The sequence below is a fragment of the Panthera onca genome, chromosome F1 (assembly GCF_046562875.1).
Source record: "Panthera onca isolate mPanOnc1 chromosome F1, mPanOnc1 haplotype 2, whole genome shotgun sequence".
NCBI lineage: Eukaryota > Metazoa > Chordata > Mammalia > Carnivora > Felidae > Panthera > Panthera onca.
Genome location: NC_138355.1, coordinates 45045682 through 45058141, shown reverse-complemented (window position 1 = coordinate 45058141; position 12460 = coordinate 45045682). Strand labels below are relative to the sequence as shown.

General features: G+C 40.8%; 1 protein-coding gene across 8 annotated transcripts in view; it reads right to left on the bottom strand.

Moving 5' to 3' along the window:
* The window catches only part of SNRPE (small nuclear ribonucleoprotein polypeptide E), a 132894-nt gene that overhangs the window by 26730 nt on the left and 93704 nt on the right, over nucleotides 1-12460 (bottom strand). Inside the window, exon 7 of one of the 8 annotated variants that reach the window (XM_081791915.1) lies at nucleotides 70-286. The exons of the other annotated variants lie outside the window; for them this stretch is intronic. Coding sequence (XP_081648041.1) covers nucleotides 245-286 — 42 coding nt within the window. The 3' untranslated portion in view covers nucleotides 70-244. Of the gene's footprint in view, nucleotides 1-69; nucleotides 287-12460 lie in introns of those variants that run through there. 8 annotated transcript variants of the gene reach the window in all.

Here is a 12460-nt window from a genome sequence, read left to right as displayed (position 1 = left end):
TGATAGCCAGAAAGAAGAGAAGAGGGAGTTGGAGACCCTCAAAAAGGACACAGAACTAAAAAAAAACCACAGAAGTTTATTAATGATTCCCAGGGTAAATCCAAATAGTTCTGTAAGCTGCATCAGATGCCTGAGGGGCACCAGGCTTTTGCAGCATTATACAAAAATGGACAACTCAAAGTGACAAGTACATCTCATCAAAGCAAGTCCTCTCCATTTAGTAACGCAGGAGCCAATTTCTGGGTCAAGACAGCAGGTGGAGCAGGCATGGAAGCCTCCTCCTTCTCTGAATACATAAAATGCGGGAGAAAATAGATTTAAAAACTCACAGACACACTTGAAAACAAGAAGGAGAAACATTAAAAGCTACCAAAGAGGGAAGACAGATTATGTACCAAGAAACAAGAATCAGATTGATATCAGACTTTCTCTTATGTAACAGCAGATGCCAAAAGATAAGGGAATAAAATCTCCAAAATGGTGAAATAAAATAATGGTAAATGTAAAATTCTATGCCCAGTGAGACTAGTATTCCAGAGTAAGGGTAAAACAAAGACATCTTCAGGCATGCAAGGACTCAGAAATTGTAGTAATCACAGACTTTCACTGAAAGAACTGTTTCAACAAGGAGAAAAGGGAATCAAGACACAATGTGGGATGCAAAGTTCAACAGAAGATCTTACATATATCCCCTGTGTAATAAAAGGGAAGTGCATAAGTAAGTGATGCTATGGTAACAAACAACAGACTCAACCCCCAAAAGCTTATCATCACAAAGGTGTGTTTCTTGCTTATGTCAGCTCAGTTGTGGGTTGGCCAATATTCTGCTCTATATGTATGTCTTCTTATTCTTGGATTTAAGTGGATGCAAAAACTTCTTTTGGGAAGAAGCTGTTTTCCTCGCAGAAGGAAAAGAAAAGTGGAAAGCCATGGCTCTTGAAGCATCAGTTAGGAAGTAGCAAATAGTCTTGACTCACAAAACATGTCAGGTGGCTAAGCCTGCCATCAATGGGATGTGTCCTGAAAATCACATGGCAATGGGAGGGGATATGTAGAATTATTAAAGGGATGGTTAGAACTTGGAACTCACCTCAACATGTTAGCATCTCAACAAAGAACAATAAAATTGTAGAGAAGTGACAAGATAAAGGAAAATGAGTTTAAGTTTTTACGGGGTGGCAAACTGGAAAGGTGACTATAGGGGAGTAAAAAAGTAGAAGATAATGGTTTTCATCAGTAAGTTTTGTTTGCAGACCCATGTCAGTGCTGACTTTCCTTCTTCTTCATGGCCATAGAACTCCCCCAGAAAACTTCTCTTTATAGCAATCCTCATTTCCCAGAAGTTTCTGCCTTCAGTGAGATAGGGAAGGCTATGAGAAGGCTTCTTTCTATAACTATTGATTCTCATTTGCCTCCAGCTCTAAATCATTCTTATGCCAAAATGGCATATTTTGGGATGGCATATTCTAATCCTTTACAGGAGCAATTTACTCATATCACTGGTAGTACCCTCCCCCCCCCCCCCCCCCCCCCGCCCCAAGATCTAATATGGTTTAGAAAAACCAAAATGGATGAGATGACAGAACTTTGGGGCTCAAAGAAATAAAACTTATGCACATGTCCCAAGGAATCCAGATATCTGGTGCTTTATTGTGTGTGACTATGTCTCTGAGTGCCATATAACTAAATAATTAAATATAAAACCTCATTTTATTTATTTTTTTCTTATTTTTTTATTTTTTTAATGTTTATTTTTGAAGGAGAGAGAGAGACAGTGTGAGTGGGGGAGGAGCAGAGAGAGAGAGAGACAGGCACAGAATCGGAAGCAGGCTCCAGGCTCTGAGCTGTCAGCACAGAGCCCGACGCGGGGCTGGAACCCACAAACCGTGAGATCATGACCTGAGCCGAAGTCGGACGCTTAACTGACTGAGCCACCCAGGCGCCCCTAAAACCTCATTTTAAAAAAACGAAAAGGCACAAAATACTGAGCACATAAAAATACTGGACAATGAGAGAATCATAAAGAAATGTGCTTTCCAACAACTCAAGGTGTTTTTAGTTATCAGAAAAAAAATTGTGAAAGATTTTGAAATGGATCAAAAAATTTGCTGGATGTCTTCAATGGAAATCTATGCGTTGTATACAGTGCACCATTCTAAATCACCTGGTTCTATGGGGATTTTCACTTTCCATCATCTTTGAGCTATTTTACAATACTGTAAGTTGTAGATAACATAGCAATGCAAATAATTCTGTTTTATACACCTGCAAAATGAATCCTGTATACTCAGGAAAAAGACAACTGATTTCTTTCCCTTCACACTCTTCACCAAACAACAACAACAACTGATTTTGCAACAATTTGTAGATTGATTTTATGACTACATATATGTATTGTCTTTGAATTCTCTTTTGAACTGGTTGAAACATCTTACTTATTCCCTCATTAATTAATGAGTCAAATATCTTTGATGTGTTCATTTTATATCTGTATGGGCATCATATCATGATCTTTTTTTTTTTAAATTACACATTCACACGAATATTCCACAAAACTTCAGTGGAACACTTACTGGGTATCAGCCTCTGATGCCATACGTCCTTGCAAACATGTTATAAGACAATATTTTGAATACATGATTTTTTCCTTGACTCATATCTTGTTTGACCCAAATATGTTCTGGGACAGTGGGACCACTGTCTTTTGTAGGACTGTGGATGGAAACCCAGGAGACAAGGCATGCTGGAGGAGAAGGAGGAGGCAGACGTGTAGAGGGCCCACTGCTTTGGTTCCTGGCTGCTGCCTGCTTCCTGACTCTTTCAGCAACTTTTGATTTCTAAAAATTATCCAGAATTCTTCCAATAAATTCCCTTTTTTGATTTACCTCATATGAGCAGACAACTTTAATCAAAAGAAAGTGACGTCAAGAAGGAGAGTGTAGGGGCACCTGGGTGGCTCAGTTGGTTAAGTGTTTATTTAACTCTTGATCTTGGTTCAGGTCACGATCTCATGGTTCATGGATCAAGCCCCATGACAGGCTTGGGATTCTCTTTCTCTTTCTCTGCCCCTCCCTGATTCGTGCTGTCTCTTTCACTCTTTCAAAATAAAGAAATTAACTTAAAACAAAAATAGAGGGGTGCCTGTGTGGCTCAATTGGTTGAGCGTCCGACTTTGGCTCAGGTCATGATCTCACGGTTCATGAGTTCGAGCCCTGTGTCAGGCTCTGTGCTGATAGCTCAGAGCCTGGAGCCTGCTTCATATTCTGGGTCTCCCCCCCGCCCCTGCCCCCGCCCTCTCCTGCTCATGCTGTCTCTCAAAAATAAACATTAAAAATTTTTAAAAATATTCCTAGACATATTATTAAAAAAAACAAAACCAAAAAAAAAAAAAAAAACAAAAAAAAACAAAAAAAGAAGGAGAGCATAAAACCATTACCCTGGTTAAATCCAAGTCTCTGTCTATCCTGTCTAGAGAAAAACACCCAGCCTCGCTGACCTGTTCTCACTTTAAGTTTGTGATGGTCATTCTCTGAGTTTTCATGCTGTCCAGCATTCATCCTTTATCTCCCTCCTCTGCTCCTTCTCCCGGTCTCTCTTCTGTCCTCATACCCCTGCCCATACCTCCTCCCACATCCTCACCCAGCAATAAACCTGGCTTTCTCCTCACTGAGAAAACTGAAACTGTTATAAGAAAACTACAGATTCTCACGACTCCCACCCAAACAGCTTCCAGGGTGCCATGAAGTCTTTGTTTCCTTTCAACCTCACATATTCCTCCTTCCCCATCACCTTTGCCAGACACTCTCTTCTAGACCACTCCATCTGTGTTATCCAACACATCAGCAGCTAGCCTCAGGTGGCCATAGCATACTAGAAAAGTGGCGAGCCTGAATTGAAATGTGTTCAACACATACAAGGTTTCAAAGACTTACGAGGAAAAAAGGAATATAAAATATTTCGTTAATAATTTTTATAGCGATTGCACGCTGAAATGATAACATTTTGGATATCTTAGGTTAAATAAAATGTTGTTTCAAATTAATTTCACCTATTTCTTTTTTGTCTCTTTTTTTTAACGTGGCTATAACTTAAAATTAATGTGGCTCATATGATATTCCCTTTTGGTTTAAGTTTATTTTTGAGAGAGAGAGAGAGAGAATGGGCAGGGGAGGGGCAATGAGAAAGGGGGACAGAGGATCTGAAGCGGGCTCTGTGCTGACAGCAGAGAGCCTGATGTGGGGCTCGAACTCACAAACGTGAGATCATGACCTGAGTGGAAGTCTGGCTTAACTGACTGAGCCACTTAGGTGCCCCAAGACTCACATGATATTTCTATTGTCAGCACTACTCTAAATGTTGGAGTGCCCTAGAGCTCAGCCTTTGATGGTCTTTTTTTTTTTTTTTTAAGATTTTATTTTTTTTAAGTTTATTTATTTATCTTTGGCTGTCAGCACAGAGCCTGATGCAAGGATCAAACTCACAAACCATGAGATCATAACCTGAGCCGAAGTCATGTGTCTAACTGACTAACGCATCCAGGCACCCCTAAAGATTTTATTTTTTAGCAATCTCTACACCCAACATGGGGTTCGAACTTACAACCCCGAGGTTGAATCGCAGGGTCCACCAACTGAGCCAGTCAGGCATTCCATCGTTTATTCTTTCTCTACTCTCACTCTCTCATTCAGTTTTACAACTTTAAATACTTTATACAAGCCAGCAACTCACATACCTGTGTATCCAACTGTCTGCTCACATTCCCCACTTAGTAGTCTGATACACATCTCAAGCTGCCTCCACCCCTGGCCTTCCCCATCTCCGTGGATGGCAACTCTATTGTTCAGGAGAAAATCTTGGACTCATCTTTACTCTTTTCTTTCAAATGACATAGCCATTTCTTCCTGTGGGCTTATATTCAAAGTATATCAGGAATCTATTTTTCACTATAATGGGGTTCAGGACATGCTATCCTAAAATATGCTCCTTGGCATACTGAATATTTCAAGCTGAAGGAGTCTAAGGAAACGGCAGAAGGAGGAAGATTATTGACCTTCCCCCTGCCCTCTTGCTTTTAGCAGGTCACAAGACCCTCATGTGAGAGGTGCCCTCCCTATAACCAGAGGAAAAGAATAACCCCATCTCCAACCAAATTAACAAGCCTTGCTGTTTCCCCCACTTTACTACTTTTAGTTCATACTCTTTCTCTTATTGTATCTTTCCATGACTCTTCACTGCATCAAACCTAGCACTAAAAACACTCGGGTTTAACCATTTTGGGGGTGTCTTCATTTCCTTATGAAGGGTCTTGTGTCACGTAAAATAAATATATAATGCTTTTCTCCTGTTAATCTTTATCAGTTTAATTTTCAGACTCAACCAGGGACCTCGAGAAAGTCAAGGAAAACGTTTCCTCCCCTCCAACTATATTCCCTTCTACCACTATTATCTCTGGCCTGGATTACTGGCACAGGAAGGAACAGGTCTCCCTATTGGATGCTAATAGGTCTCTTAGCTTCTACCTCTGTGTTGGTAGAGTCTGTTCTCAACAGTGTCTGAGGAATCCTTTCAAACCTTAAATCAGTGCTCCTCTGTTAAAAGTCCTGCCATGTTACTCAGAGCAAAAACCAAAGTCTTCACAATGGCTAAAGGCCCTCCCTACTTGTTCTGACCCCCCATCACATCTCTGGCTTTACCTCCTACTTACTCCCATTCACCCTCCTCCAGCCACACGGCTATTCTTAAGATGCCAGGCAGGTTCCTGCCTTAAGACCTTAGAATTAGTTGCTTCCTCTGCCCGGAATGCCTTGCTCTTAGATATTCACATGACTGAATATATAATTCCCTGCCTTCGACTGTTGTTCGGATGTCACATGCTAAAGGTTCCTCCTCGGGGCGCCTGGGTGGCTCGGTCGGTTAAGCGTCCGACTTCGGCTCAGGTCGTGATCTCACAGTCCGTGAGTTCGAGCCCCGCATCGGGCTCTGTGCCGACAGCTCAGAGCCTGGAGCCTGTTTCAGATTCTGTGTCTCCCTCTCTCTCTGCCCCTCCCCTGTTCATGCTCTGCCTCTCTCTGTCTCAAAAATAAATAAACGTTAAAAAAAAATTAAAAAAAATAAAAATAAAAAAATAAAGGTTCCTTCTCTGTTTAAAACTGCAGTCTCTACCTCCCCTTCTCCTTACTCCCATTTACTTTTACTTTTCTCCAAAGTACTTACTTATCACGTTGCAATATCCTATACAATTTGCCTATTTATTACGTTTAATGTGATCCCACCCACCATCCATACCACTAGGGTGGAAGCTCCTCTGCGGCAAGGAACTTGTTCTCCTGTGTTTCCTAATGCATTCCGCTCACAACGGTGGCCCACAGTAGACACTCAATACATATATGTTGAATGAATGTTGAGCTGATCAGAGTAGGCTGATACAATGAGACAAATTCCAGTTCAGGGTGGCCAAGCTGGAAGCTTGGAAAGAAAAGCAAAACCACAGATCAGATTCTGAAATTCAGATCGATACATCATTGACTCGCCAGGCCCCAAAGCAGCCAACCAAATGCACAGACTGGGAGAGGACGATACACTTGCTTGGGAAAGAGTGGAATCTTGAGAATCTCACTAGGAATATAGGGAAAACATTACGAATTCCTGGAACCCTGACCCTGCCCTGCAAATAGCCTCTTTTCATGCATATCTTTGCTGAAAGAGGGCTGCCATTCCAAGACTGAAGATGGAATGTAGTTGGGGAGCATGGGCAACATTCTTCGGGAGATTAGAGAAGATAGGTTCATTGCGACTCCTTTCTACCTCTTTGTTTTGGGTCTATGCCTGGAGGCTAAGGCCATTAAAGCAGAAAACAATTGGGGATGCGAAGAAATGGAAGACCAGCAGTCCTGGCCCAGGCCTGATTTTTCAGTTCAATAGGGATGGAGGTTGACACGGCAAGACTCAGCAATGTTATGGACATTCCTTCATCCATAAACAAATATTTATTGAGTTCCTTTCATGTATCAGACACATTCTTGGCCTTGAGGAAACAGTGGTGATTAATATAAGGTCTCTGTTTTCATGGAGCTTATGTTCTGGTCGGGGAAATAGAAAATAATCAAGTGAAAAACAACTAAGATAATTTCAGATCATGGTACTGGGTAGGCACTAAGAAGAAAATAAAAATGGAAATGTGGTGGGGACTGGGCTGCGTTAGACAGGGCGGTCAGTAAAGACCTCTCAGAGAAGGTAAGATTTAAAAAATTGTTTTTAATGTTTTATTTTATATTTGAGAGCGAGTGAGAGAGAGTAGAAGAGGAGCAGAGAGCTGGAGACAGAACCTGAAGCAGGCACCAGGCTCTGAGCTGTCAGTAGAGAGCTCGACCCGGGGGCTTGAACTCACAGTGAGTTCATGACCTGAGCCCAAGTCGGACGCGTAACCAAAGGAGCCACCCAGGGGCCCCAAGAAGGTAAGATTTTATCTGAGAGCTGGATGATGAAAAGGAGTCAGTCATGCAAAGAACATTCAGGCAAGCACCGACCAAGGCCCTGGGTTGGAAAGGATGAGCAGAGGAAGCCTATGTGACTCAAGCGCAGTGAGAGTGAGTAGAAAAGGAATAGAAGATGAAGCTGAAAAGATACGGGGGCGCCTGGGTGACTCAGTCGGTTGAGCGACTGATTGGGCTCAGGTCATGATCTCACGGTTTGTGAGTTTGAGCCCCTTGTTGGGCTGGCTCTGTGCTGACAGCTCAGAGCCTGGAGCCTGCTTCTGATTCTGTGTCTCCCCCATCTCTCTGTTCCTCCCCTGCTTGTTCTCTGTCTCTCTCTGTCTCCCAAAGATAAATAAACGTGAAAAAAAGTTAAAAAGAAAAGAAAAGAAAAGAAAAGAAAAGAAAAGAAAAGAAAAGATACGGATGAGGTCAGACCGTGCAGTGAACAGACACCAACAGTTATAAAGGAGTGAATATTATATTCTGATTTTAATTTTATGAATAGTACTATAAATTGTAGAGGTAATTTAAAAAACTAGCTCAATAGTTCAGGTGAAAGATTATCACAGCTTAAACAACTGCAGTGATGACTGTGATAGAAATAAAAAGACATCAATGGATTCAAGAGATATTAGATATTCTGGAGTATAAAGAACAAAATGCACTGGACAATTAACCAAAGTAATTTCTATTTGACACAGAAAAGTAGGAGGTGGATAATTATGTACTATTGGTCACACAGCAGCATTTATACACTTCTCGACCCAAAGATAAAGTCTTTCTGTAGCATATAAAAACAAGAAGCGTATGAACTTAAATTATACTTAGTAATCATTATTTCAGTATTTTATCTTGGAAATGATCTAGATGCCTAATGAATATCCATTAAGTAACTCAATTTACTGTTCAAGGTTTTAATTTCCTGAAGATCTTGAAAATTAACTTCAAATTAATTATTGCTAAAATAAAGTTTGTTAGGATAATTATTCTATTTAGTTAAACACAAATTTACACTTTTACAAGTAAAATGTAATCTTAAACATTAAGTAGAAGTAATGCTAGCTTATTGGATCAGTAAACCAATTAAGTTTAAGAACATATCTAAGTAGAATAAAAATGCACACTAATATTTTACTTAATGTCTATAACTCGGAGAAAGAAAGGTATTTTTATTAAACCAAAATTATTAAACTAGTTTTGTTTGTCAGAGATTTATTTCAATTATGTTAGCTTGAATTCTTAAAATGGTTTAGTTTCTATAAAAATGCCCTTTTTTCTCACATTGAAAGTATTAGAGGCTCAGGATGCCTGGCTCAGTGAGTACAGCATTTCACTCTTGACCTCCTGGTTGTAAGTTTGAGTGAGTCCCATGTTGGGTGTAGAGAGTACTTGAAAATAAAATCTTAAAAAAATTCAAAAAAGTATTACTTTCTGGGAATTTTTTTAATGCTTCATTTATGCAAGTGCGTACTGATCTCTAAGCCAATCAAAATGGCACTCCTCTAACAGATTTTATCATCTAATTTGGTAATACCATCTGAAGGTAGGGAAACATTACACATTCACACAATGAGAGGTGAAGAGTTTCCTGAATTACGGTCATATAAACATACGTACACGCTGAAAGACAAAGTTTAAACTTTCAACTGTGGGTCAAGGGTAACTAAGAAGTGGGTCACACAGCTACAAAGTGGTTGAGCCAGGACTCCCAAAGGATTAAGCGGTCAAATTGAGCACTTGAAGTAGTTGTGTGTTACAGTAATGGAAGAAAACAGTGAAGAGACAATAAAGATTTCCCCTTAGGAAAAGACAATGAAGGAAACTTCCACAACAGCTTCAGACATGGGTCACCAGTCAAGCATATGCCAGGTCCTGCTGGACAGGGATACTGAGGTGAAAGGTATCATCTACAATCTCAGTGGTATTAGGTCAAGTATTTGCTTCCTTGATTCGAAATTGGGTTTGAGTTTCCTGGTCAAATAATTAAATTGCCACAAATTCTGTTCTCTGAGAGACTACACTTTCTCCCATTCTCTGTAGGCCATACTTGGTGACCTGCTATCTATACATATTACTAGCTTTTGGATGGTAGTGTCCAGCCAATGGCTCCCAAACTGCAAAAACAATACCTCCTTCTTCCAAGAACCACTTTTGACCAACTATTCCCAAAGCTAGTCAAACTTCAGGCTGACTTCTTAGGTTAGGCTAAATCTCAACAAAATCTCCACGTTTCTTCCTCAAGACAGAACATCCTTTCAGAATGGTTCTCATGCTGCAGCACTGTGAAGGATGTCTTGTGCTTCATTCAGTGTTTTGATTAATCTTCTTCTGATTTCTGGTGCTGGGACTGGGACCCTCTTCTACTCAACCTGATCAATAAAGTAGAAACTTTTGCTATCTCCCCTCCTGGGAGTCTCAGTGACTGCACAGCTGAGTATGTCCTGCTCCTGATAAATGCATCACTCTCTTCTCTTGAGCATCACCTCTCTTTTTTTTTTTTTTAATTTTTTTAATGTTTATTTATTTTTAGAGAGAGACAGAGTGCGAGCAGGGGAGGGGCAGAGAGGGAGGGAGACACAGAACCCGAAGCAGGCGCCAGGCTCCGAGCTGTCAGCACGGAGCCCGACGCGGGGCTTGATCCCACAAACTGTGAGATCATGACCTGAGCCGAAGTTGGACACTTAACCGACTGAGCCACCCAGCACCCCGAGCATCACCTCTTTATTGTCCTTGATATAAGCTTCTAGATTTGAATTGTTTTGCATCATTCGGGGCTCTTACAGACAAGGTATGACTGGGATTCTCTGGGCTGATTATTGTCTCTTGTTTGTTTGTTCTCATCATTTGAATATGGGCAATCAGTTATTCAGTGAACTTCCAGGTCATTGTCCTACTTCTTACATGTACAGTCATTATAGTGCCAATAGCACCAAATTAGTTCCCTTAAAGACTTTTAGAAAAAGGCTAATAAAAATCCAGAGTACCTAAAAGTCTAGTACCTAAGAATCCAGACTCTTCTGACCAACTCCAGACAGGCCTCTCTTTTGATCACCTTCCTGTACCTTTACCCCCTTCTCTTTGCTCTGCCTTCCCTATCTTCCTTCTGTACCATCCCTGGGACCCCCTCTCTTTCCTTTACTGCTCTTTTCTAAACACATTCCTCTCACTGACAGTATCTCCTCATGCTGGCTCATAATAACGTATGACTGAAAATCATCCCCCATATCAGTGGATTTACACACCTAAACCTTGGCCAAAGTCAAATTTACATCAAATCTAGTTAAAGACTGGACTAACTGGGGCGCCTGGGTGGCTCAGTTGGTTAAGCGTCCAACTTTGGCTCAGGTCATGATCTCACGGTTCGCGAGTTTGAGTCCCACGTCGGGCTCTGTGCTGACAGCTCAGAGCCTACAGCCTGCTTCGAAATCTGTGTGTCCTTCTCTCTCACTCTCTGCCCTTCCCCTGCTCATGCTCTGTCTCTGTCTCTCTCTCTCAAAAATAAACATAAAAAAAAAAGAAAAGACTGGACTAACTTTCACCAAAAAAAATAAATAAATAAATAAAAAATTACCAAACATTTTAGGATTATTCAAAAAAATTTATAGTCTGGTTAAACCATATTGTTCTGGAACCTAGAGGTGAAAAAGTTGGATAGAAAATGCAGGCTGGACTCACAACCGAATTATGTTAAATACTATCCACATCAAAATTTAAGCATAGATGGGTATTTAAACATATAAAAATAAGATAAAATATCTTAGTGACTTTCCATGAAGTCTTTCCTGTAAAAGGGTAAAGTAAAAAATTGGTCAAAAGTCAAGTGTGTAAACAGAAAAAGAATAAATCCATCCTAATTTCAGAAACCACTTAACCATCACCTTCCAGGAACGTCGTAGTCCTGATAAGCCTAATGACATCACAGCTGCCTTGTGTAATTTCTTTGTTGATGGCATAAGCTAAGGAGGCAAATTTAGTTTAAAAAACAGAAGATAGGGGGCACCTGGCTGACTCAGTTGGTAAGGCATATGACTATCTCAAGGTCGTGAGTTCAAGCCCCACACGGGGGGGTACAGTTTAGTTGAAAGAAGAAGAAGGAGGAGGAGGAGGAGGAGGAGGAGGAGGAGGAGGAGGAGGAGGAGGAGAAGAAGAAGAGGAAGAAGAAGAAGAAGAAGAAGAAGAAGAAGAAGAAGAAGAAGAAGAAGAAGATAGCATCACCCTTTCTAAATGACAAGATCTTTTAGACCCCTATGAAGATACTTTGACTTGAGAAAAAAATATATATATGTATACATATCAAATTAATAGCTCTTTAGATTAAGTAACTAGATAGAACTAGAACAAGGACACCTTTATGTTCGGTCCAGACAAAGACACCTGTCGATATTGCAAGGAAAGGGGTGAGTGGAAGGACAACTGCTCTGCTTTAGCTTGGAAGATAGGATCTAAAGGACAAAGGACAGAGTTTGGCTGACAAAATGGCATCTCTCTATTGAGTAGCTGCTCTGGTCTGCCCACAACTGCCCATTTTTTTTAATGTTTGTTTGTTTGTTTGTTTGTTTATTTATTTATTTATTTATTTATTTTGAGAGAGAGGGAGCATGCATGAGTGGGAGAAAGGCAGAGAGAAAGGGAGAGAAAGAAAGTCCCAAGCAGGCTCTGCGATGTCAGCACAAAGCCCTACGAGGGGCTCGAACCCATGAACCATGAGATCATGACCTGAGCTGAAATCAAGAGTCGGTCCCTTAATGCACTGAGCCACCCAGGTGCCCCACCCCCCACTTTTTTTTAGAGAGAGAGCATGAATGGGGAAGGGGCAGAGGGAGAGGGAGAAAGAGAATCCCTGCCCGCAATTGCCCTTAACACAAAAGAGAGAGAGATTTCCATGTAGCTGCAAAACCAGAATGTTTTATTTCTACCATAAACCCTACAACTTTTCTATAATTCCCTTCCTTGGAGTAACAAAAAGTTTTCAGTGGTAGGAAACT